This window comes from Sebastes fasciatus, chromosome 4 (genome assembly GCF_043250625.1).
Source record: "Sebastes fasciatus isolate fSebFas1 chromosome 4, fSebFas1.pri, whole genome shotgun sequence".
Classification (NCBI taxonomy): Eukaryota; Metazoa; Chordata; class Actinopteri; order Perciformes; family Sebastidae; genus Sebastes; species Sebastes fasciatus.
In genome coordinates this window covers 32,098,569-32,126,148 of record NC_133798.1, presented here as the reverse complement: position 1 = coordinate 32,126,148, position 27,580 = coordinate 32,098,569, and the positions used below count along the sequence as shown (strand labels likewise).

The 27,580-nt window shown below is 40.8% G+C and overlaps 2 protein-coding genes across 6 annotated transcripts in view; one reads left to right on the top strand and one right to left on the bottom strand.

Moving 5' to 3' along the window:
* The window catches only part of poc1b (POC1 centriolar protein B), a 53,456-nt gene extending 36,805 nt beyond the window's left edge, over nt 1-16,651 (bottom strand). For 4 of the 5 annotated variants that reach the window (XM_074633667.1, XM_074633670.1, XM_074633671.1 and 1 more), the window contains exons 1-10: nt 16,225-16,651; nt 15,702-15,786; nt 14,961-15,132; nt 14,679-14,858; nt 13,757-13,864; nt 13,160-13,275; nt 12,885-13,018; nt 12,697-12,765; nt 12,407-12,559; nt 11,322-11,399 (exon numbers count right to left, since the gene is read on the bottom strand). In XM_074633667.1, coding sequence (XP_074489768.1) covers nt 11,322-11,399; nt 12,407-12,559; nt 12,697-12,765; nt 12,885-13,018; nt 13,160-13,275; nt 13,757-13,864; nt 14,679-14,858; nt 14,961-15,132; nt 15,702-15,786; nt 16,225-16,239 — 1,110 coding nt within the window. In that variant the 5' untranslated portion in view covers nt 16,240-16,651. Of the gene's footprint in view, nt 1-5,950; nt 6,093-11,321; nt 11,400-12,406; nt 12,560-12,696; nt 12,766-12,884; nt 13,019-13,159; nt 13,276-13,756; nt 13,865-14,678; nt 14,859-14,960; nt 15,133-15,701; nt 15,787-16,224 lie in introns of those variants that run through there. The other variant, XM_074633669.1, reaches the window with a different exon arrangement.
* Nucleotides 16,652-18,000: 1,349 nt separating this feature from the next.
* cep41 (centrosomal protein 41) lies at nt 18,001-27,213 on the top strand. The gene is made up of 11 exons (XM_074633674.1): nt 18,001-18,138; nt 18,454-18,517; nt 18,621-18,668; nt 20,497-20,558; nt 20,870-20,939; nt 21,115-21,259; nt 22,887-23,053; nt 23,149-23,216; nt 23,332-23,446; nt 23,600-23,821; nt 24,896-27,213. Exons 1-11 carry the CDS (start codon nt 18,106-18,108, stop codon nt 25,021-25,023), a joined length of 1,122 nt encoding a protein of 373 aa, XP_074489775.1. The 5' UTR covers nt 18,001-18,105; the 3' UTR covers nt 25,024-27,213.
* Nucleotides 27,214-27,580: the final 367 nt, after the last annotated feature.

The window sequence follows — 27,580 nt, the reverse complement described above, 5'->3', positions numbered from 1 at the left end:
ATTTGTGATATTGGGCTATATAAATAAAATTGACCTGACTAGACGTGAAAGTGATACTGCATGGCCCTAAAGTAACCACCCGCTTCCCGTAAGTGAGTGTTGCGTAAGGTTGAGATAAAAGATAAGCGTTACGAGAGGAGAGAAAGGGAAGAGGAAGGGTGAGAGGGGAAAGGACGGATGGGAACCCGAACAGAGAACCCTCTTGAATTAGTGATAAGGCTTGCCCTCCTCTTGTATTTTTGATGAGGAAGATCAAGTTTTTGAACACTTGCATGCCAGCGCCAAGGAGACCGGAGACGCCACAGGGAGTCTCGCAGCAAAAACACAGCATTACGGGATGTGCGCGGTGTCCTGAGACGGGTTTCCGCTTTGACTCTGATGTCAATGGGCCGATCGACTGGTCAGGAGGTGTCATGTAATATTCCAGTTACACAAGGCCTCATCAAATACTTAGAGCTGCAGTAAGGGCTCTCTGCCCACTAGAAGGAGTAGAAAATAGCTTTGTTCCAGCAGCCATCACTCAGATGAACAAGTCATAGCGAGATTGTATTTTAGTGGTTTTAGTGATCAGTGGAGTATTTGTATCATGTTTGTCAATTGTCTGTGTTTGTAAAATGTGTGTGAATACCTTGTCTTTTTTACTGAAAATCAAATCTACCTATGGTTAATAAAGTAGCCTGAATTATGTCACACGAGTCAGTTGTAAGGAGTTGAGTTGTAATGATAGAAAAAAAATCTGACTTTATTGGTTTGCTTTTTTGTGCTGTGCATGTAGTGAACAGTTGGCAAAGTAAAGAGGGCTCCTATGTAGGGTAAACAAACAATGAGTTTTCCCCCAAAAAAAATTTTGCTGGCTCAACTTTTGCAACAATGCAATGCAATATCAAATGGCAACAAATAGCGTAGACCAATCATGTCAACCAGTGTTGTAGTCGAGACCAAGACCAGAGTATATCAAGACCGAGAAAAGACCAAGAGTTTGAGGGGTTGAGAGCGAGTCAAGACCAAGACCAGACCAGTGTGAGCTACACACTGCATGAGACACTTGTGATGAAATGGGGAACATGCAAACCATAGACACTCCTCAAATTGACCTGAAAGATCCACATTCCCATAAAAACACCCACTGAAAACCAATGAAGAATGAATCATTCACCTCTTTTATTGTCATATATACAGTATGTGTGTATGTATAAGTGTACCATGAGGAATGTCTTGATAAAATAATCAAAAGGCATGGCAGAGGTGAATTTTATTTGTGGGAATTTTTCTTAGTTTTCCATGAGCAATCACAGTAATGATGTCAAATAAATCAGACAATGCACAGGCAATTTAGTGATACCCCTGCAGTTGTGGTCTTGACAAGACTTGAAATAAAATCATGTGTCCTTTTTGTCTGAGACCGAGACAAGACCAAGTAAAAATGCGGTCGATTCCGAGACGAGACCTTCAAGGAGTGGTCTTGAGACAAGACAAGACCAATCTCGAGTGATTGACGCCATGATTGACGCCATGATAACTTTCTGGAGTTGTAAAATCCTGTCTTTATGGTTTATAAATCAATGTGCTGTGTTTAGGTACCTGAACAGCTTTGGGTGTATCACTCAAACTGGACATACTGGATTGTTTTTCACCTTTTTACCAATACCTGTAGCAACACACCATCACAGCCTCTTACATTTTTCTTTTAGCGCAGTGGTGTTTTAGGTCAAAACGTTGCCTACGTGCAAGCTGGATAGCCAAAACAATAAGCTAAGAGGCTTAAAGCTGTGCAGAACTGCAAAGTTGGATGTTGATTCTAAGTTTGTCTAGCACTATGACTGATCCTCTCACATTACATGAAGTCATATTAACCTTATTATCAAAATAATCACTTAAAGCAAGTCTAAGCACGTTTTTTATATCATGTTCTGTGTGCCTGCATGTGTATCAGATTCGGTCTGCATGAAAGTGAGTACGTGAGTCAGTGTGAGAATGTATGAATGAACGTGTCCGATTGTGTGCACCAGCATGTTTGCCCGAGTATAACAGTGTGTTTGTGTGTGTGTTTGTTATGCAGCCCCTGGGAGCCCTTGTCCTGGTGGAAAGTGAACCCCCCTCGCACCCCCCCGGAGCTGTTACTATCTTTAGCTCATTTCCGTCGTGTCTTGTCACCCGTGTTCTCCTCTACAGCACTTAAATCTGGTATCTAAACCTCCGGGCCATCCAATATCCTGTACTTCCCCTGCACAGGAAGCTAGAGAGGGGTGGGGGGTGGGGGGTGTAGATGTAGACACATATAGTACACACTGCAATTACACAAACATGCATGGCCTTACTGTACATATTACACAGTCGATGGATGCACCTGAAGAGAGCACAGTAAATTAACTACATACACTCACACATGATGAAGATTATACACTCACGGTAGGATAGAGGGACCTACAACCACAAAAGAAACACACACATGCACACGCACACGCACACGCACACGCACACGCACACGCACACAAAGGTCTTTGACAGGAGGCCTGTCAGTAGAGGACACCTTGTCTGGTCAAACCAGCGTCACAGCTAACGTCTGCAGCGACACGAGAGATGGCGCGAGTAACCAAATCTAACCTCCTGCTATCTAATCACCTCTTAAACACACATTTGGACTGCTAAAGCTTTGAGGACCGTTTATCAGCAGTATTATTAAAAACCTTTAGCGTCAACACTCTATAGCTAACTTTAATTAACTCCATGCTCAACCTGATCCGAAAATCTGGTGTGCAAAACTGAACTAAACCAATACCTTTGTGTTAAGTTGCAATTAGCAACTAGCTCTCCTTTGTATATTTTTATGAACTTACTGATGTGGACATTTCAGTCCTTTTAAAAACAGGTAAACCATGCACACACAAGCTTAAATTAGAGACATATTTCAACATTTTTCAGTCTTTTTGTTCACTCATTTTTCTGACTTTTTTTTCAAACATTTTTCTGACTTTATTTTTCAGACATCCATCCATCCATCTTCAACTGCTTATCCGGGATCGGGTCGCGGGGGCAACAGCTCCAGCTGAACAGCTTCAGACGTATTTCAGACTTTTTTTCGAACATTTTTCAGACTTTTTTTTCAGACTTTTCTTTTCGAACATCTTTCAGAAAAAAAAAATTTCGGAATTTTTTTAGACTTTATTTTTCAAACTTTATTTTTCAGACTTTTTTTCAGAATTTTTTTCAGACTTTCTTTTCGAAAATTTTTCAGACTTTTTTTTCAGACTTTTCTTTTCGAACATCTTTCAGAAAATTTCTTTTTCAGAATTTTTTCAGACTTCATTTTTCAAACTTTATTTTTCAGACTTTTTTTCAGACTTTCTTTTCAGACATTTTTCTGACTTTATTTTTCAGATATATTTCAGACTTTTTTCGCAGATTGTTTTTCCAGATTTTTTTTTTCAGTTTTCTTTCAGACTTTTTTCAGACTTTTTTCAGACTTTCTTTTGAACATCTTCAGACTTTTTGTCCAGACATTTTTCACATTTAATTTTTTTCAACATTTTTCAAACTTTATTTTTCAGATATATTTCAGACTTTTTTTCGAACATTTTTCAGAACTTTTCTTTTTCGGAATTTTTTCAGACTTTATTTTTCAGACCATTTTTCAGACATTTTTCAGATTCTTTTTTTTTCAAACATTTTTCCGACTTTATTTTTCAGACATATTTCAGTCTTTTTTTCGAACATTTTCAGACTTTTTGTCCAGACATTTTTCAAATTTTATTTTTTCAAACATTTTTCTGACTTTATTTTTCAGACATGTTTTAGACTTTTTTTCGAACATTTTTCCGACTTTTTGTTCAGACATTTTTCAGACTTTATTTCAAACATTTTTCAGACTTTATTTTTCAGAGATATTTCAGAATTTCTTTCGAACATTTTTCAGACTTTTTTTTCAGACTTTTCTTTTCGAACATTTTTCAGAACTTTTGTTTTTCGAAATTTTTTCAGACTTTAATTTTCAAACTTTATTTTTTCAGACTTTTTGTTCAGATTTTTTTTTTCAAACATTTTTCAGACTTTATTTTTCAGACATATTTCAGTCTTTTTTCGAACATTTTCAGACTTTTTGTCCAGACATTTTTCAGATTTTTTTTTTTCAAACATTTTTCTGACTTTATTTTTCAGATATATTTCAGACTTTTTTTCGAACATTTTTCAGACTTTTTGTTCAGACATTTGTTTTTTTTAATTTGCACAACAAACTACTTTTGCTAAGGATCCATTTCAACCCAGTTCAACTTATTTCAATATGGTACATTTAGACAAATTTGAGTTTATGAAAGCAAGAAGGCTAAAAGGCATAGTGCTGAATGCACACCTAAAGCAGAGCGTAGTGGTACATCGAGTGGCTATGAAGAAAGGACAATGTAATACCCTTTTCCCCCCCAAATTAGTGCAAATATGCAGGCTTTTTCAATGTGAGACAACCTGCCAAAAATATGCAATAGACTCCTTTCCTACTGCCAGTAGACAAGTATGTTTTTTTTTGTGGTGTGTCACATTCGACATCACGAACGTGCTGGAAAACAGTTAGTAAACAGGAGAAAGCCGCATGGAGGGCAGGGAAAACGTTACGGTGGTTAATTCTATTTTCTGTTACTTATTCAGCATCTTTTAGCCGACTGATTTGGAACGATGTTCGAGCGCTGCTTGGACAGAATTTGTGGCTGAGATGACAAAGAGATGGTCACAGTAGTCATAGCATCGCGCCGGAAAAGAGGCGAAAATTAGCGTCTCCACCTGGGTGTCATGTTTCCATCACTACCGAGCTGAAGCCGATAAATACCTATGACTACTGCAGAGTCATTTGTCCCGGGAATAAATGCTGATTGTAACCTTTCCCACTGAAGAAAAAAGCCAGATGTTAGCAGGTGTTAGTGGGGTATTTTGTCCAGTAGGAAAGGGGCTTTATACTAACTGCTAAATCAAAGACAAGAGTGACCACAGATTAACATCCGTTAAATTACATTTTATATAATTAAAAAAAAAAAACTGAATGATGTTACATTGCTACCATTAAAATATGTGATATTCAAGGTTGTACGTTGATCTGTTATCCTTGTTTCCAAAGAGGGAGTATGAAAGGGTTCAGTGCTCAAGGACACGCAGAGAGCAGCTGATGGACATTATGGCTGTCGGCGCAGATGAGATACGTCACTTTATGGCTGTACTGGTGTGTATATTGTAGCTCTGTAATGTCAATATAGAGTGAGGGCACCACCCTTGGCCTCTTGTCTGCTCTGCGATGACATAGTGTTTGCTGATAACACTCCATTCAGAAGCACTGAGCCCTGCTAGTGCCGCTAGCTCTGCACTGCAGAGCTTAATGTCTAATGCAGAGAGAGAGAGGAAGGGAGGGAGGAAGGGGACAAAGACACAGCTGATGCCACATCAGTGTCATCATGTCATTACTGACATCACTGACCTCTCTGTCCATACAAACGTCCTGAATTCATACAATGCAAACAACATGAGGACACCTTACAGGCCTCATGTATAGTAATTTCTTCTGCAGTAACCTCGTGCATGGTCGTCCCATGTGTTCAAAAACTAAAGATTATTAGTTCTTTGTTTGGTCATTATTGATATTAGTAGCCAATTTGTTTCAGGACATTGCTCTTGGCTAGACTTCTTGGCCAAAATTATATGGCCACTCAAACATTACACAAATTTTGTTGTTAAAGATGTCAAAACCAGATTTAAAACTTGGCTGCAGATGTATCTAATATTGTGTGCTGCAGCATTAATTCCCAACAGTGTCTCAGCCATATGAGGATATTAAAACAAATGCACAACATTGTGACGTTTAGTGCTTCATTGGGACAAAGAGGCCTAGCCAAAAACCAGCAAAAACTGACCCCGAAATGTACACAAAACTATGTAGTGTCTCAGCCATATGAGGACATTTAAACACATTAAAACTAGGGCTGCACATCCATCCATTATCTGTGACCACTTATCCTATTCTGGGTCGCGGGGGGGCAGGGGGGCTGGAGCTGATCCCAGCTGACATTGGGCGAAGGCGGGGCACATCCTGGACAGGTCGTCAGACTCTCACAGGGCTGACACATAGAGATAGACAACCATTCACGCTCACACTCTTGCAATATCATTCAAAAATAATCACAATTTGATATTTTTTCAAAATCATGCAGCGCTTATTAAAACACATGCACAGCATTGTGAAGTTTAGTGGCACTGAAGTCAAAAGAAAAAAATGCATAAGTGATAAGAGGAGACGGCCCTAACTTAAGATTATGAACGTCACCAGTGGCAGCAGGAACTGTGAAAGCAGGAACATCCCCATCCAGCCACCCACGTAACCACCTCAGGCCATTTGCATCCCCCGTCCTTCCCTCTCTCTCTCTGCCCCTTTTCTCTCTTCCGCCCACGCTTGGACCCATTAGGGCGATGGGGGGGAAACACGGATGCAGGGCGGAAGGGAAAGCACTCTGAGGACATCAGCAACGGTGGAAGGAGGACGAAAGGAGTAGGAAATGTCCAGAGGAGAAGAGGAGAGGAGAGGAGTCGGAAACGAGGAGGGTAGGGGAGGAGTTCCTCAGTGATGGAAATCAGAGCTGACAGGAGGAGTAGCACTGGGGGCTCCCTGCTCGACCCGTTTTAGCCAGGGATGACTCTCACACACACTCACATTCACACTCCAAAACCCAGTGACTCATGTATGCACACAAATAAACCCCAAATATATACACACACACACACACACACACACACACATACACATAACTTAGCAAATTTGCATGTCCTCAGACACACCCTCTTAACACACGTACAAGCTCGTTCACTCACTCACATGCACGCTGACACAACTGCACTCACATGCATATAAACACTAGGTCTGGGACGATACACCTATCTCCCGATTCGATACTATCACGAGTGCTGATTCTACAAGTATTGCAATTAGATATTGCAATTTATTTTTGTTAACTTATTTAACACTAGACCATGGGAAAAAGTTGAATCATACACTATAGGGACTTTTACTTTGGGAAATAACTTAATTAACACAGTAAAAATGTTTGATTTTCAGCATGTATGTAGTCAGAGATGTCCTGAAGTCAAATATATCAGTCATTGTCAGGAATTATTTATAAACATTTTTTCCAGCAACCCAAAAATCAAAGAATAAAGACATTTCCCTCACAAATTAGTGGTATCTTCTTTTAATTTATAAGGGACATGTAATGTTTTATACTTCTGGTGAATATAATCCAATTAATCTTATTTCTATATATGTATTTTGTGTATACAGTTCCCTTTGTTAACACCTTATTTTGACAACCGGATGTAGTCACACGTGTATATTTCGCCAAGTCCGTCTCTAGCTCTCCCGTCAGCTCCGTTCTCTTTATACATCCATGGTCAGCTCCATCGGGGCCGTTTGAATGCATTTAACATAAATGTCAGTATATGGGTGCTCTACAGTTGTAGCGTCGGCCCATTTGACCACGGAGATGCAAGTGCACGGCTTGACTGCACGTTGACACAATACGATAACGTTTCCTGTCCATGACAGAGTTAGCATGCAGCTTTAGCCATGATATCCAGCTCTGCTTTTCCTGGCAATGTGTGAAACCCAAAGCGTTTCCATACTTAACTGTATGTGTAGTGTTTACCACTTTGGATTTAACATGTGAGGGTGCAGGTCGAATCCACGCAGACCCTCCACCGTTTTCTATTTTCTCGTTTCGGCCCGCGGCAGCCGGCTAGTTTGTTTTGGTTGATAGATACGTAACGGATATGACGTCACGGTACTCAGACTACAACAATAACAGCAGTAACTTCCTTCTACCTCCCCATAGACTCAAATGAAGCAAATATATCGATTCTGGCATTAAAAAAATCGATTTCAACATCGTAAAAAAAAAAAAAAATCACAATACATACAGTAGGCGAATCAATTTGTTTCCCACCCCTAATAAACACAGACGGTGCAAGAGACAAGCTGCAGGAGGCACGGAGAAGGAATGGAAGTGCATGAGTGAGTCAGGAGCTATGTGTTTGTGTCTTTTAAATGTAAGCACAATTAGCTGCAGCGAGTAAGCATGTAAGGGTCAAGCATTCATCTTGCCATTTGTGGCAAAGATAAAACTGATGTATAGGTATTAAATGTGTGTGACACCAGGGTGCAGCAGTGGAGTTAGTCAGTGAGTTAAACAGGCAGGCAGAACTCCAGCTCGTCTATTATTAGAGCTGCGGCTGCGGCTGCTGCGTCCCCCGCGGGCCAGGGCATCGGCACGTGGATTCCTGCTCTCTCCCCATGTCTCTGATCTCTATTTCTCCACATCTCTCTCTCTCTCTGATCTCTCACGGGTCTTTTCATTCAGGCCCGCTTGGGCGATTCATACAGCGAGCAAAGCTCCTTCAAGCAACGCAGAGAAGGAAGAGAAGGAGGAGGAGGAGGAGGAGGAAGATGAAGAGAGGGCAAGAGAGAAGGAGCCAAATCTGAGAAAGATCCTGATGTTGGCTACACAGCAGTGGTCAAACAGTGGCAACAAAAAAAACATAATTTACTTGCTTAATGAAGTTGTGCATGCATGCACGGTAAAGAAAAATGACTACTGCTGCAATAGGAGTTATCAGTTTAACAACATATTTCTTTTTTAGGAACTGAAAAAGGGATAAGGAGATCATTAAAAGCAAATTCTCTTGGTTGTTCGGTTGTAGTATGAAGTCACTTTTTTTTTTTTTAGAACAATGCCAATAGAATGGGATAAATACAAATAACATCATCCCATATTAACTGTGCAGAGAACTCAAGACTTTCACACGACTTGACTTTTAGTTTAGAGTTTGAAAAGCGTCACAGCCCCTAAAGGGAAATTATGTGCACCATTTCACTTTGCACACTATATCCATATCCAAACAGAAAACATGCCCAAACTCACATTCATCTGCTCATGAATATACACGAATGAGCTCATGTGCATTCATCTGCTCATGAATATACACGAATGAGATCATGTGCACGCTGAGGGTCAAGGAGTAAAATACAAATATTACTATGAATCATTAAATGCCTTTCATATTCAATTTGCAATGATGATTTGTAATGATACACTGATTATAAAGCACACAGATCATTTTGACCAGGCCTTTCTTTTTCATCATTGATTAAACAATTGCTTTATGATTTATTGTTATGATTGTTTCATGGCGTACTGTATAAGTAAATACAGCTTTGTTGATTTTGATTGGTCAATCACAGCATTCTACGGTCTGTTATTTCTTCATAGCAGACCGTTGCTATGTATAACAGACCGTTGCTATGGGTGCAGTTCTGATGTCGGACTCTGGCGGACCGTTTTTTGTGTCAAATTATTGATTTCTTATCTAAGTAGCCGTGTAGTAAGCGGGATAACGTACAGCTAGCGGGTCATTGTTGTGAAAAAAAACCTTCTTTTAATGTCAGGGTTTCTTTCACAACAATGACCAGCTCGCTGTACATTATCCCTTACCTGTGTGAGTGAGGGCTGCCTAAACAATGCACAGTGACCACTGAATGTGTCTAAATATTTATAGTTCATATTACTAAATCATGCTGGATGGGTGGATAAAGCACCAGAGTGACCCCCGAGACTTTTCATTTAATGCCCTGTGATTCTCTTTTTACAACAGTAAGAGGCAGTAATGACCTGTAACTTCTCTGGGATGCTGTGTAAAGGGGGAAAGGCTGCTGATCCTACTCCCACTACTCAGGGACCCCACTAGGGACCTGTAGCATGTTGACTGGGATGTTGTAATGAATGCATTTTTACAATCTAATCAGTGGATTCAGAAAATTCAGGAGGAGATATTTTCTTAGATGGCAGGCTAGAAACTAAATGCCAGAATGAACTATTCTAGTAACTCTGGTGTAGTTTACAGCAACCATGAGCAAATTACTGATCTCGTATTCTATGGTCTTTAACATGGCAGTGAATTAGACATATTCACACAAACCTTACATCTTAACCAGCCGTCCTCACTTCTGTGAAAGTATGTTGTTTTCCTAATGCGCATTAAACCTGTTCATTAAGACCCGACCAAATCAATCTCATGTTTCTACCCGTTTATCCAGGATCAGCATTTGCGGAGTAAGCGGATAGCGCTAATTCACATCCAGGATTTTACCAACAAAACGTGAACTACTCAAGCTCAGGGCCAAGTCACTGCCCTGCCGTCCCAGACGGGCCTTCAGCAACAATACAAACTACAGAAAGGAATGATCCGGAAAACACAACATGGCATTCACAAGGTTGTTCGGTCAAAAAATACACAAGAGGACAGCTGAAATATTTGGAGAAATAGGCTTGTAATGGGAAAATGTCCTGAAGCAAGAAGTATATTCCCCTGTTGCTCTGACAGAGCCGCTCAGTGGCCAGCTGGGGCTGTATTTGGCGAAATTGCCAAAATCAGAACTCACATAGGATAGGTTCTAAACCTTCTAAATTATACTCTTATACAGTTGAATCTGAAAACTAATTGAAAATAGATACGTAAGGCTAATACCAGGACTAATGTTGAACAGGGACGTTTCAACTGGACCCATAAAATGTAACTCTTACTGAACTGTAATTCAGCCTTCAAGATTTAAGCTACATTTACATTTTAAGATAACTAATTTAACATGTTATCAATGTAATCACTTGTAGTTGTGCAAAAGTGCAGAATTGTATGATTAGAGATGATGCTGAACAAAGTTTTTTTAAGGATAAATACAAATTGAAACACAAAGATTTTAATTCAAATAAATGTCTGTTAAGTCACTATCTATCTCTGAAGGAGGTAACACAACAGTGATTGAGCCTATGGCCCATGATGAAATGAGTGATGATGAATATATTTGCAGTATTACAAACTGAGTGTCTGTGGCAACATTCAACATTATGTGTGACTGCCCGTTTACAGTTTTTCTCCAATGAATACACACAAAAATGATGGAAACTTATTGCTCATGTATTAACAAAAAAACGACTGCTAAACTAAAATTGACACTTTAAAGAGCAAAGACAGACAGTTAGTTGCTTTCTGCTGGCATCACCTCATCTCTGACAAGTGAATGGACTGATGTCCTTTGAGGCAGGTATCAGTGCTGCAGCAGGACGGCAAAACTATAGACTGGTCTGCACTGCCACCTGGTGGTCATGGGAACACCCCCCCTCTAAAATACATACAACCTTGATCTGTCCCAAGAACAGCAATGATAACAAAGTAAATTTTACAGGCACAAACTTTTAATTTTAGCCTGTAAAAAGCAGCAATATAATATAGATATGCCAGCTTACCGTGGTGCTGTGGACAGATTGGCCCAACTCTATGACGTGCGGATCAGTGGACTGAGTGTCTGCCACTGTTGGACTGATCTGTGGAGAGAAAGAAAAGTCACATATCGCTGCTCCCCTTTTGACCTTTACAACATACAGTATCTCTATTGATTTATCACCTGTATAATTTACTGAAGACACAGATGTTATGTAGAATGTCTGTGGACCAGGTTGTTTTCACTACATACTTCTTGTCTTTGCGAGAAGTGGTCAGTTATAATAAAATAAGAGATTCTGATGGTTTGTAGGCCAGAGAACTATTATATGGCCCTCTGACCGGAAAATGTTTGGTAGCCTAAAGGACACACCAAACCGACATCAATGAACTAGCAACGACGAAGGCCGACTGGTGCGTCGCCTCACGTCGCACAGCAAAGACTACAGCAAACGGCCAACTAGCACATACAGTACGTTCTGCGCCTGCGTGAGAGGAAATAACTCTCCACAGCAGCAGGCAGCGGTATTCAGGAAGACCGAGGACTGCAAATACACAAGCCGTTGTTATGATACGTACATGAAACAAAGCAGCGTTTGCCGACCATTTTCACACCACTCTCACTCACCACTTAGCTTCATTCCAGACGGCCATGTCATTGTGAAAATATCTGTGTATTGGAATGATCAGATGAGATGAAGATGAAAAATGAGAAGTGCCCTCTGTGTTTTGACTCTTGATTTTACTCGTTTGCTTGCTTTCCTCACTTCCGTTTCTTTTCTCGTGCAGTGATTTGTTTAAGCTGAACCGCCAATCAGAGTGATTTCTCACAGCGACGGGCTCCGCCGCTGATTTAAACCGCTGAATCTGCCGAAAAAGCCGCAGACAAGGGCTGACTAGAGCTGTGGGAAACGCCACAAAAACTAGGGACACAGACGCTCACTGAGGATTTCGTGATTTTATTCCTGGTCTTGTCGAGTCGTACCTTCTTCATGGTAGTTTGTATGCTAGGTGAGAAGAAATGAACAGGGCAATTTATAATTCTAAGTAGAACTTGGATAACTTGATAAAAAAATGATTTTCCTATGAAGTTAGGTCAAACTGAACTGACCTGAATGGCTGTGGGCTGCGGGCGGTGAAGGTGAGGTCCTCTGGGGTGGATGTCACTCACGTGGGGCAGGGGATCCGGGGTGGACCTCCGGCTGTGTTGCTGCAGGACCTCCTGGTAGCATTTGGTATCAAAGTTTGTCCTCCACATCAGCACCTACGGGATCGAGGGACCAGCACAACTACCATGACCAAAGTTACTCAGATTTTCTACTACAGAAAGTAGAAATATAACCTTGAAGCTACTGAGAGTACGGGGAATACAAGGTCGTGATGTAGTCATGAAACACCAACCTGACCATCAGCTCCCCCCGAGGCAAAGAGGTCTCCTGCCCTGGAAAAGGCTACTGTGATTACAACGCCCTGAAAAACAAAGTAAACAATGTCTCACCATGACAAACACCATCAAGGACTTATTCAGGGAAATATTGGAATAAAGCTGCTCAGACTGCATATAGTGTCTGATATTGCTGTAGCATCACCTTGTGTCCATGGAGGGTATAGATGAGACGTCCCTCCAGCAGGTCCAGGATCTTAACAGTGCTGTCACTGGAGCCACTGATCAGGTAGTTGTTGGACGGGTGGAAGGAAAAGCTGTTGATTCCTGCACTGTGGACTGGTCCAAAAACACATTAACAGCAATTACAGTACAGTCTTGGTGCACAGATATTGGAATGAAAGAATATTTCAGGCAATTACGTTATTTTCCAAACTGAATACATACTAGCATTATTATAGCTCTGACATGTCGACATACCTTGATAATGCTGAATCAACTTGTTTGTCCGTAGATCCCAGATTTTCAGGGAACTGTCGGCTCCCGAGGACGCGATACAGGTGCCACTGGAGTTGAAGCCAACAAACGTTGCTGACCTGGAATAGCAAATAAATTCAGAGCTGCAGCAGTTTATCAGTCTAGTGTGTAAATAACACACAACAATGCCATCTACGGGAGAAACAAAGTAATGACTACATTAAATTGATTTAGTTTTTACATCACTTTTGTAACGTCTTTTTAAAAACTTTTGACTATGTTCAGTGATGTTTTGGCCTTTTTGTCTGGAATCAGAAGCTACATTCTCCATCTCCTTAGACTCTCCTGTTTGGAAATATCTTGGTTGTGATATTACAATAGGGAAAAAATATAATGTCCAGAGACTGTGTCAAGTACAATTACAAAAAAAGACAATTAGATAAAATGACTAAAACTAACAGAATAGTAGTCAGAAAGCTAAAATAAAATTAAAAAAAACACTGCAAATTCCACCGCTGTGGGACTCATTAAGGATTATCTTATCTTATCTTATCTTAAAATCAAAGCTACAAAGACTAACAGGACACTTTTAGGACTTACCCTCCATAGTCAGTGAAACAGTTGATGCAGTGTTTGGTGGACGTGTCCCACAGCCGGACGCTGCGGTCGTCTCCACAGGACGCTATCAGCCGCCCGTCTGGAGAAAACCTGCAGTACAGAAAAGACAAAATAATGACACCTACAGTGCACACTGCAGCCAACCTTGACCACTGAATTTTTATCTACTTGTCTCCATCAGGTTATTCACATAGTGATTCAAAAAAATGTTAAAGGGATGGAGAAGAAGAAAAATTACATATATTTAGAAAAAGTGCCTAACTCTTATCTTGGTTTGTAAAAAGTATTCCTGATGTGTAGGGCTGACCCGAATGCTTCAAAGCTTCCAAGCTTTGACCGTTTCCATGGTAATCGACCTCCAGAGTAGTATTCGAATGCTTTGTTTTTATATATATATATATAGGTTTGTAATACTACAGTATAAATCCCAAAACAACCCATGAAATAAGGAGTAATCCCACCATATTATTCATATTCAACATTTATTATTATAAGTTATTCTCAGACGGATATCGCTGTTTGTTGTGTGTAGAGGTGTGTGTGTGTGTGTGTGTGTACAGCAGTGCAGCAGCGGCACTGAAACGGGAGAAATGGAGACAGACAGACAGACAGAAGAACATGTCAGCAGGGTGCACTGCGCCGTGAAGAGAAGCTTCACCTTTGAATATTCCTTTGAATATTTCTCACTGAAGCTTCGAAGACCAAAACATTGTTTTCGGGACAACCCTACTGATGTGTAACTTTGTTTGTCCTTGGATGAATCCTTGGCAAGCGGGACCAAAACTTAATTTCAGATAGTAGCTAAGTGATAAAGCTATTTTTAGGTTACCTATAACATACACACATACACACAGAAACATGCTACAGCAGGAGAGGTAACTGGGGATGTGGTGCTGTTGGGTACCTGGCACAGCGCACCCAGTTGGTGTGCTGGTTGAGAGAGTAGACGAAGCACTGCCGGTGAACGCTCCACACTTTGACAGACTTGTCGTCAGACGCCGTCACCAGTCTCTGGCCATCGGGGGAGAAAGCAACACTGCGTACAGCGGCCGTGTGGGCTTTGAACACGGTTGACTCTCCTTTCCTGTAACACACAGACACATAATCATTTCATATTACGGTCCACTTATCGTACTTCAACAACAAAAAGGTCTTGATTAAAGTGGAAGAAGTGACTTCAGCCTACATGGAAGGTGTCCACAGTCGGACCGTTCTGTCCTTGGAGGAAGTTGCCACCAGGTTACCAGAGGGGGAGAACTGCACCCCAGTGATGACGTCTTGGTGGTCAACATAGCGGAAAGCTCTCCCCTTTGGAGCCAGATTCCAGATCATCAGACTCTTATCCACTGACCCCGAGGCTAGAGGGAGACAAAGGAAGATGAATGAAGAAGACTTACACAATAAACAGTACAGATTTCATGCAAAAGAAGTGCAGTAGATTTAATCATTACTGGTATCTAAAGAGGTTATTACAGTGAATAAAGTGAGCTCAGTTTGTATTGTTAACCTAACCTTGAATCTGTTTTGAATCACTTCATAAAAAACATTTTTATAGACTTGCTTTTATGTGATGTTCTTTTATCATCTTTGTATTATATTATTGTTTTTATTCCCTTTTACTTTTATCAGTATTTATTTAATTGATGTGTTTTTATTGTTTTTAGATTGTACTGTTTTATCTTAGTTTTGTCTTGCTTTTGTTTGGCCTCACTGTTTGGCTTTCTGCTGTCAAACTGCCTCGTATCCTGCTTACTTTGTCTGTCAAAGCACTTTGTAAACTCTGCTTTTAAAGTTGCTATATAAATAAAGGTTATTACTTAATTGTGCCTCATATGAAAGAAGAGCCAAATCTGGCAGCTGAGTCTTGAAACTGAAACTGAATAGCATTTGTGGATTTGTTAAGTTTGTGGCAGCAGCAAAACATTACCCAGTTGTTTGCAGTTTGGATTGAAGTCTGTACAGGTGACAGCATCTTTATGCCCCTTGAAGTGTCTCTCTAGGGTTGGATCCTCCTGCAACAACAACACAGAGTCAGTCAGGGAAACTCTGCAGTGTTAGTTAAGGAATAGTATACAGGAAGTGTGCAAAAAAGTGTGATGAAGGGTCCCATTGAACAAACACTGTAAGCTCATCCACTATGTTCACTCTTTGTTAGTTTCATGTCTGTGGAAGAGCTCTAAAGAGGTTGGTGAAAAGGTTGTGTTGCTGGTAGTGGAGGGAACAAACATGGTTAGGGACAGCATTAAAGTGACACTGAGTAGAAACTTAAAGAGCTGAAGAACTTTATATACCAACAAGCACATCTATTGTTATGCTGTAAGGATCTAACAGAGAGGATAGGAGGAGTGTTTGATAGTAAATCCTCTTAGCAGACAGCAGCTAGCAGACTCGCCGACTCAGCTGCTATAAGCACCAGTTAACTTATCAAAGTATTAACATAATATACTCACCATAACAGAAGCCATTGTGGGCTAAAAGAGTTAGTGTAGTCAGAGAGAGAGTGTAACCTTCCCGCTGCTCAGTAACGTTTCCTCCATAGTTAGTGAACTAACTGTCAAACAGGGCGCCTTCAGCAGCACTCAGACCTGACCTGTCGAGCTCAGATAACACGGTGTTCTGCTCGATACTCTCTTAGTAAACTTATTGGACTTTAACTTTTATGATCTGTAAATTAAAACTGAGTTGTGTGTTTGCATAAGCAGCCGATAAAACACCCGCTATTTCTAAAGCTAGCGATAAATAACTGGCAACCTGTGGCTTGTAGTGATGTGTCGGTCGCGAACGAGTCGGTTCAAAGAGCCGGCTCTTTTAAGTGAACGATAAGAGCCGGCTCCTGTCCTCTCCTGTTTTATTTTTTCTTTAATTAATTCTAGGCAGAATGATATGATGACCGTTCCGCGCACTCCATGCACTGACTGTGACCATGGATGTAATAAGAGTACTGGATACAGCGTTGGAGGCGGGGCCCCAGTCATTCCTATGAGAGTTGCTTATTGGCGCATGAAGCCTAAATGGCTCGACTTCCGTCTGGAATAGTACCTGGATCTTGGCGGAGTAGCGTCCGCTCGGTCACATGACTTGGTCACGGGGTCCTAACGTCACGCCGTCGTCACGGCTTGCGCTCCAGTCTTGGTCTGGGTCTCACTCACATGAATGGGAAATAACTCTGGATTCAGCCATTAGTGCATTTTACAACTTTAAAAACTTAATTTAAAAAAAGGGCTATTAGAGTGTTCGTACTTGGAAGTTGATTCACCTCAAAAAAAAATATCCGCTGAGTTACAGACGTCTCTTTCCCAATGTAAGTCTATGGGAAAAAGTATTTTTGGGCCCAACGGCACCACATGACTGAAACGGAAGTTGCAGTACTGCCGTTTGGACACTACGAAAGTCCGGATCGTCGACCTGCGCACTTCCTGGGGGCTTGACTGTGGCTGAATGTTGTGTTGATGAAGTCCGTGCGACCAATCAGGTGATGAGAGACAAGGATCATACCATCAAGCAGGAAGAGGCGGGGTTGGCTGACGGTCTACAGGTACAGAGCAGGAGGGAGAGGAGGAAAGAAAGAGAGTGAGGAGTGCGGTGCGCGAATAGCAGAAAAGATGAGTGACAGTCGGAAATGAAGCAGTATGTAAAATGATGGTATTCTGGAAATTATAAGGTTTAGTATTATTATATTGAATAACTTAAGTGCTATATGTGCTCATATACTAATCATAGGTCAAAACTGCGCTAAATTTTGCTGAATTATAAAAAGCAGAAGTGGTAAAATGAAGAGCCGTTTGGGAGCCGAAAGAGCCGGCTCTTCTTGGTGAGCTGAGCCAAATGATCTGGCTCACTAAAAAGAGCCGTAATTCCCATCACTAGAAGAGAGAGCAGTGATCCATTCAAGGAACATATGAAAACGGGGGATGTAGGAGAAGTCGATATAAGAATTCCTTTGGGAGAGGCCCGCAGACAACTATAGCGAGTGAACATCAAATTAAATCAAAATGAAAACAAAACATGAATAGTAAGTAAGCCTTTGGTAGAATGTGTGACTGTGAACACACCAGGGCGCTACCAGCAAGCCGGGAAACTTTGTTTTGTGAACTTACCCCAAAACGTACCGGTTATTTCTATGTAACCTGAACGCATCATGTCATTAAAGGTGGAGCGTCTTTCGCTGCTAAGCAACTAAACCAGCCATATCATATGAAGCTGCTGCTGTGACGGACAAGCGGCATCATAAGTATCAGCTTCTCTGATTGGTCCGTGAAACAGAACGGACCAATCAGCAGCGAGCTTGTTAAATTTGGAAACTGGTGTTTGGGTTTTTCGGTTTGAAAAAGATGTCGCTCAATCGGGGCATCGGCAGTGTGGAGGTAACGTTAGTTAAATGTCAACATTACTTAGTTTATTTACCCGCTTAACTGGTAATATTGTACTATTGATAGTAGCATGTGCTGTTATTACAGCTACAGAAACAAATGGAGCTCTTCTAGCAAGCTAGCTCGTTAGCTGTGGTCAGTGTTTAGTTGCCATGTCAACCACAGTGCACCTGTAAGGAGCATGTCGTCAGCTGAGCTCTTTCTGGAAGCTCCCATGCTTGCAGAGTAACTTAACTAGAATTTGCTACCCAGTCTTTGTTTGTGGTCATACAGCTTAACATAAACCCATGGTTGTCTTTTCCCTTCTAGTACCTGAAGAAAAGGATACCGACAAACGAAAAGTACCAACATGTCAGAACCAGGCTGGACACAGGTATCATGTCCATGTTCAGATGTACTACAATGTTATAAACTAGTGTCATGTGTTATGACCAAAGTGATTTATTATGAATGTTACTGTCATCTTTATATAACAGGATGCAGCCTCACAAAGTATATGGAAAGACTGGAGGAGATTAAAAAAAGTGAGTAACTCCTTTGAAGAGCTGGCAAGTAATTGTGCATATATTTATAAGTATCATGTTTTTTTTTTATGCACTCACACATCCCACATGCTTTATGTTTTGGCACACAGTGCACTTTCATAGACTAAGCTACTGGAGTTATACTGCACTATACTCACTTTTAACAGTCTCTTCTGCACTACAGTATATTCACTTTTATAATAGTCGTGTATCACATCTGTTACCCTGCACTATATTCCGTTTTAACAGTTTTCTTCATCTCCTTATATTTTTATATCTGGTATATTTTTTTGTAATTTGCATTACTAACTTTTTTACTGCCTTTTACTAACATGTTTTGCACTATGGAACTGTGATACTGGAAACTTGAATTTCCCTCGGGATCAATAAAGTTACTATCTATCTATCTATCTATCTACCTATCTATCTATCTATCTATCTATATCCGGCTTCTAAAGACATAAATATTTAATTTCAACTATATTTTTCATAATCTGAGTGAAAATGTAAATTTGAATCAACAGGAGGTTTTTGATGATTGGATATCTTTGAAACCAGTGTATAAAGGTGGCTGTTTGTTATTTTTTTTCTACATAACCAAACCATCTTTTTCAAGTCTTCACATTTTAACTTCTGTGTCTGAGAATCACAACTGATGATGGGTTCACTATAGATATGAACAGCTTCAATGTCTTCCTAAAAGACACTTCACAAAGATACATACTAGGGCTGACAATCGATTCAAATAATTAATCATGATTAATCGCATGATTGTCCGTAGTTAATCGCGATAAATCACAAATTAATCCACATTTTTGTATCTGTTTTGTATTTTGTATCTGTTTTGTATTTACGTATTTAATACTCTTTAGAAATTAGAAATTAGTAGCGTTAAAACAAATTTGCATACAGAGTAGTCCACCGGGCAACTAGACTGTTGCAATAGACTGTTGGACCCATGACATTAGTTCAGTCCATTGGCGTCTTATAAACACTTTCCATTCTTCTAAAGGTGCATTAAATAGCCCGGTTTGGCAGGATTATGTGAAACTTACACATGATCCAATTACAGCAAAATAATCCTTCATAAAGTTTTTTTTTTCTCAGAGTAGTATGGATGAGTGTGGATTGCTGTAAGACCTGCCAACTTGGCACCCAAATTTCCCAAGGATCTGTGGGTTTCTCTTCTCTGTCTGTCCGTGTACTTCAAGAGGTAAACTGGAGCAGTTCTACCTCACTGATATTTCCCAGTTAAATAAGTTCTTTGTGGACAGTGGTCATTTTGTGTTGACCCATCCTCTGATTTCTCACGGATAAGTAACACTGACGCCTTCGCTCTCCAATGGAGGATTGTACTGCTGTCCACAAGTATTCCTCTGTGTGACTGTGGGAACAAGCTGGTCGGATGCCAGCAGGGGTCTTAGAGCTAGTGAGTGAGTAATACCAGCATCAATAGCACAGATAAAACCGTCTGAGCAGCCTGATTTAGGTGTAGTCGTGGGAGCTTTGGCTGCAAGGTAGCATGGGAACAGACAGGGTAGAGCCGAGGTTTAGTGAAGCATTAGTGGGGGATGAGGAGAAGGAGGACCTGCAAGACCCAGGTGAGTTATGTGTAGTATGGCTGCAAAAGTAATTATCGCAGTTGTTTTGCTAGATTATGCAATTATCGAACACAGCGATTTAACAAGTGGTCAGACTTTTTGACTGAAGGTGCAAAGTTGGTATCTTCAGCTACAGCGGCCAAGACTGTCACCAGGGCTTTGAGGCTCCTACCTCCTATAACTTGTCCTAGATTTAAATTATTCTTTTCCCCCCCCCTTCTTTTCAGATTACAGGTATCGAAAAGATGAATTGTTCAAGCGGCTAAAGGTGACAACGTTTGCACAATTGGTAAGCATTCATGTTTATTTTTTCCTGCAATACTGTAACGTCCTGCAACATTTATATTTCGTACTCAATGGAACATCCAGCCAATAGTTTTTTTTTTTTTAGATGACGGAAAGAACGCAGTGAGAAACCCTGATCCATTTACAGAGTTTAATAATTGATAGACTACTTGTGTGAATAGTTTTGGACAGAGGGCTCTGAATTCAAACAGCTCGGTTTGTTACCTTCATTTACAGACTCTAGGATACCCTTCTCTTTGCTCTTCCTCGTAATGTAGAAGCATCTTAGATTTCTGAACTTATTTTTCCCACCAGATACTTCAGGTAGCCTCCGTATCAGACCTGAATGAAATGGGGATTGACGGCGAGTCACACATCCCAGAAGGTAACTAGCAAAGTTACTCATTCACTTTCAACATTGTGAAACTTTATTTGTCTCCAGCTTCATACCGAATGGGTCATTTAAAAACAAATTTAACTTGGGCCACTAACATTAATTGTACTGGATATTCTGTAAGTACTGTAGGTGACAATCTGTTAATTTCCCTGCTGGTTTGCAGATGGTCTGTCAGTGGTGTCTGATGCAGACCTGGAGTGTCTGTCTGATCACACCAACGGCTCCCCACAGGCGTCACTGCTTTCAGATCGCCAGGATACAGGAGACACCGGGGAAATCTGCTACTCTGCCAGGTCAACACTGCTGAGGTACTGATAACCTCATATTGTACACAACACAACATATGACTCATAGTTTGGTGGACAACCTTTATGCATGAAGTACCTTGTATAAATCTAAAGGCAAATACTTAATACATCAGTGTGTGTTTGTTCTGGAGAGAACTGTACCTCTGTCCTTGGTGATAGTGTCATGCTCTGCCCTCTGAGCATGTGCAGCTGCAACTTGTTTCTGGTTGACTTTTGTGTCCTGGAGTTCTAGTAGTAGGGAGCCACTGTATGAAATTCACTTGTCACTTTTACAACTTGATATTGAGAACAAAATAGGAACTCCAGATAGTGGTTTTCTGTTGTCTCAGTAGCTAATAGGTTAGATCTATACATCTATATCAGCACATTTAAAGGGTCCGCTCACTGAAATAACACATAAATATCATACAGCAATTTAGAAACATCCCAGAACTGATGTCCATTTTACTCAGGAAAAACTGTTTACACAGTGGTCTGGATAATCTGGAGTAATTGCAACACAGTTTCTGGAAAGACATGCTGCTGTTGAATTTATATTCTCTTTATAATCCTTTATGATATCTGCCTGTCCCACGCCCCCACCCTCCTGTATACCACACAATAACCTCGCTCAATATGTTCTTAGCGTCCCCTCCTCTCACCTGCGTCCTCTTTCCCCCCTCCAGCTCCAACAGGAACCCCAGGAGTGTAACTCTATCTGTGCTCTCTGTAGTGGCAGAGCTGTTAGGTCACCTTCACCTTGTGGGGGGGACAGATGGAGAGAGAAAGTAGGGCAGCGCTTAGGTAAACCTACACAAGGGGAAAGTGGTGTGCTTCTACAGTGTTTGGCTCAGCTCCATACTCACATTAGCTGCAGCGAGTGTTTTTCCTCAAGGCTCTGGTTTCACATTGACTGGTTCGACACTTGGGAGATCAACCCCTCCCTGCTTTAAGAAACAAAATCAGTACTGTCCTCTACTGAATCATAATTGACTGCTAAAGACATGTGTATGTAGGATGTAGCAGTGATGTGTCCACTACTGGTGCCAAGAAAAATATGTGTGTCTTACTGGCCAGCTGCTGTCAATATAAATCGTATAATGGGATTTGTCAAGAGTTTAATCAGCATTCTAAATCAGCACATATGGTCGTCTAACCTGCATTAGACTAAAAGTTAAGCTACAGTACGTGCACTAATTTTACTTATATTTAACGCTATATTAAAGGTTAAACTCACCAATAATGTTAAACTAACTGAAATTTAAGGAAACACTGTCACATTTGGCAAAATAATTTGAATAAATGGATGACTTTTTTTCCCCTTTTTTGTTTTCTTTGCTTGGTTGCCACTGCATAAGTATGGTAAGGCTGTCTTACACCATAAACAATAACTGACCTTGTCTCATCAGTTATTTTCTTATATTGGATACCTAATTGTGCGTTATCAGAATCAGAAAGATCTTCATTGTCATTATACTCAGGTACAATGACATTTCGCAGGCTTCCCTCATTGTAGTTAAGAATAAAAACGACATCTTAGATAACGTCTTCTTCTATTGCTTACTTATTAACATGAAGAGTGATGGAGCAAAATAAATGTCTATAAAAGCAAAAGTCGTACAAACAATGAATGTTTTGCGGCTTACAGTGTTATTAGTGGTGTTGGAGAGCTGAACCTGGACAGGAACCATCGGAAGATGGAGAACGAGTCGGTGTTCAGCCCCGAGCTACCTGACATGCCCTACCCCGGCTGCCCCTACCTGCTGCTGGACGTACGGGACCGGGACGAATACGACCGCTGCCACATCATCAGCGGTAGGTGGCAAGAACATGAAGCTGGATCATCACGCTTCTTGCTTGGCTCTTATGCCAAACATATTTATTGTTTTAATAATTTCTCTCTCCTACAGCACACAATTTCCCCATTGCCATGCTATCTAGAGCAATGAATCCCTACACCAGAGATGTGCTGGAATATGTATCCTTCAACACTAAACATTTACCTGTCCTGCCTTTTTTTCATGTAGCAAAACCAATGTTGAAACACAGTTACAACTGACTATTGACTTGAACTTAACCCACAAACTGTGTAGAAAAATGCAGCAGGAAAGATCATCATCATGTACGATGAGGATGAGAGAATAGCCAGCCAGGCAGCCACCATCATGTGTGAACGAGGAATTGAGAATCTGTTTCTGCTGTCTGGAGGTAAGGTATCTGGTCTACTTCGTTTTAAAGTAATCTAATCCACAGTGAAGAAGATGTCATCTCATATATCCTATATATCTTCGGTCGCTATTTGATTGTAGCTGTGAGTGTGGCTAGAGCTAACACGTGTGCATCTGAATGATCCTCTCCAAGGTCTCAAGGTAATCGCTCAGAAATTTCCAGAAGGGTTGACGACGGGCTCCATCCCGACCTCATGCCTGTCCTCTCCCACATCAGCGAGGGGGAAGAAGAGCTCCGTGCCGCCGCCACTGCAGCAGCTGTCGGCAGCAGAGAAGAGGTGGCGGTTTACATCAGACGAGCAGACCAAGATCCAGGAGCAGCTGGAGGAGATGCTCATCCCCAGTAACTCCAACAGTAAGACCACACAGTCACAAACTCAACTTAATTAGAGCATTGTTTCCTTGGGAAGAACTTGGTACTAAGTGTGGGGAAAATAGAGCCAAAGTTCTGCAACAGATTTTTATTTCGGTTTAGTTAGTTGTGTTGAGTTTATAAGCAGCTGTTGGAAAGAAAATGCTCCATTTAAACCAAAGTAAATTAATTATTCTTGTATTATTGGAAACTTCATTCTCCACATATGATGGATTGTATGCTTGACCATACACCTGCTGCACACAAAGACTCTCTAGTTACGCTGGCAATTAATTGGGTTTAATTGATTGGCAGTGTATCAACACTTTCTTCATTTTTCCCTGTAATAAGTTCTAAATTACTAACCAGAACCATCTGAAAAGCTGTCATTGGAAACTGTTTGGAAAAGGGCAGGCATTTTCAGAAAATACTTGGCAGGTGATTGGATGAACCATCTGTCAATCAAACTCTTGCAGAAGCCAGTCAGGAGAAGAGTGAAAACATCTTTTCCATCGAGAAAAACCTTCAGTGTCGTTGTTTGCTCTTTTTTCAGTTAATAAATACTCTCACTTTCTGATAGAACTGATGCTATTGCAGCATCTACGCTAACCTCTCCAGGAGCCACCATTGTTGTTTAGAATGAACAGTCTCCTCTCCGTGTCATCACACACACCTAAACCACGCCCGTAGCTGCTAGTAGCTCCTCACAGGACGCTGATTGGCCCGTGGTCTGGCTTGCTGAACACAAACGCATTACTTGATGCCTGACAAGATTGATTTTCATGTGATATGTGATCCGGCAATTATCGTGTGAGAATCCAGCTGCTGTGCAAGTTAACCAAATTACATAGTTGCTTCCCGTAAGTTTCCCACGAATTTGAAGTTGCATACCATGTCCTTTCAAGGAAATTATAGAAAAATACCAATCTTATCAGTCTAGATCACAAAATAGGGCTGGAACAGTTCAGAAAGGCCCATCCCTCCTGACATTTTTGCTTGGACTCACAAATGCTATGTTTGTCCCTGTCTGATCACTTTGCTACCCTTCAGTATTGTTTGCCTGTGTGTTCACCGCAGGCCGCATGTCCAGCCGCATGTCAACCAGCAGCGCCCAGTCTAAAGCGTCCAGCGCTCGGAGTCGACAGAGTTCCTCTACAGCTGGGAGGGACAGCGCCAGAGTTCAGAGCAGTAGACCCTGGAAATAATACCACCACCACCCCCTTCAGCCACACAGATATACACAAACAAACATACCTCCAACACAAAGTCCATTTGTTTCAGGTTCAGATTTCCTTGCTCCATAACTGGTCCCAGTCAGCAAAATAATCTTCCACGACACTGCTGTACAGAGGTGGACAGGAAACACCACAACTACTACGTTACAGCAGCTTGTACATGTATGACGCCCCTCTACGCCCCTCTACCACACAGCTGCTTAATATGGATTTTGAAAATGACACACACCTTGGGAAAGTAATTAACACTACACAACAACAATGACTAACATATTTTAAACTCTATTTAAGACTTAAAGGTATAATATGCAACAATGTCCTGAAAAGCAATGTATAGACTGATACTAAAATAATCCGTCTCAATCATCACTAATGCCCCACTAGAAGTGTGTGGCGGTGTCTGTTTCTGCAGAGACGCTGCAGCCTGTATTTTCTCTTTTCTTATTATTTTGATTTACTCGGGACGCCCACATGGGGGTGTAACCTCCAGTCAATAATACCCTAGACGCCTTGTCACGCCCCTTGGCTTCTGATACCAAGGCACAAGCATTAGGCTATACATTGATGGGCACAAGCCCCCCTGTAGATGCTTTGTGGCCGTATTTGACAGATCAGAACAGGTTTTTTACATCGCTGTGAGTTCCCCTGTTCCTCTGTCTCTCCTCTGCTGTGCGCAGTGACTGCTGTGTGCTACTATCGGTGTGTCAGTTTGACCGAGGCACAAACACCAGGCAGAGAAGACAGCCTGCCATTCGGCTGTATTCATTAAAAATCCGGCAACTCGACACCTTCCCGTCAGGGTTGTATGGAGGTGTGCGGAGTTAGTTGTGTGTTCATTTGTGTTTTAGAACGTAACCGCTGTGAAACAATAAAAAAATAATGTTTTATTTTTCTGATTCGCTGCTTTGTTCTCACTAGCGGCACTCTCTCTCCGTTCTCTCTATAGCTCGCTTGACCATCGCTGCCCTCTCTCCCTCTCACTAGTTTCCCTCTGGCTAGTTGCGCTGAGGAGGAGGGGCCAACTTTGAATGCGGTGTGTTTACAAACACAACTGTTACATATTATACCTTTAGTTAAGACTGGACAACAGTAAGAAATTAAAAACACATTAAAAATCTGTAGGAACAGAACATTTCATATTCAGACTCCTCAGTAAGAAGTATAATACTAAACTCTTCATCTTCACCTCTGGAGATTTATGTCAGACTGAAGTATTTCCTCTTGATGTTTTTTTTATTATTTTTATTATAATATTTAATAAATGCTGTGTGTTTGAATGTTTGCACAGTGCCTCATCTGTGAACCTGAAAACTGATGGATCTTTTTGCACTCAAATTCTTTTTTCATTTAACACGTCCATTTTTTGCTCACCAGCGGTTGAACCTGTACAGAAACTCTTCATCACTTCATTCTGCGGATAATCTGTTCTTTTCGTTTTCCTTTTTTTCTTTTAAATATAATGTCCAAAAAGGTCCCGCTTAGATCCATCAGTATGACAGCCACCAAATAAATGGCATTCCTAAAAGACTTTTTTGTTGGAGACAGAGTAATTGAATGTTAATATGATATGAAGGATATGCTGGGAATCTATGTATTAAATGAGATGTCATTTCTATAAGTAACGTGACAGCACTTGATCCATTTTGTAAAACAAAGAAAAGCTGTGCTGTATTTTTGTAATTTTCTCCACATTGTCATGATGTCTTATTGTGATTCCTAACCTGACGGCCTTTGTGTACCTTTTGCTTATGCTGTTACATGACTGTGGTTTTCTTTATGTGTGTGTGATCACACTAACTGATTAACTGTGGCCTTCATGCAGTCTTCATTATCATTATCGCAGTGTCACTGAAGGAAGGAAATGGGCATTTTGTCTTGGCTGTAACAAAAGTACAAGCAGCACTTCAGTACTCACAGATGCATTTGAAATACAGTATTGTTATTTTGTGGCCTTTTGTTTTGTTGGCATGGTTGTGACTTGTTGCATTGGTCCATTGTTCCTGGATACGCTCACACAGTCTTCTATTAAGTGCATTTAATGACAGTATGGACTACTCCACAGCGCTTTTTTTGTAATTTCAGTCCGTCTTAACTCACATTAAACGATCTGATCACATGATTGTGTTTGTAAATGAATGTCAAATAAAGTGTATGATTGTTTGCTGTATCATTTCCTTGTCTTAATACAACATAAATGTTGACAGAACAAATAGCAAAAGTGACTAAATTATTTATTGTAGTTCAATAACTTTTAATTAAATCTACTGTTTAAAGGGGGACTGGTCTAATTCAGTAGTGTATGTGTAAAAACATAGCTATCATAATGCTAAGAAAACAGCATATGCCTTTGATATTTCTTCTTATTATCCAATTTAATATGTGGGCCAACAGATATCATATTATACAATATGCAATATTTGATTTGTACATAAAAATATTTTATTAACCAAATACATTTATGTACAAACTGGAAATGTATGTCGTATGTAGGCCTAAGGTATGTAATGAAATGCATACAAAAATACAT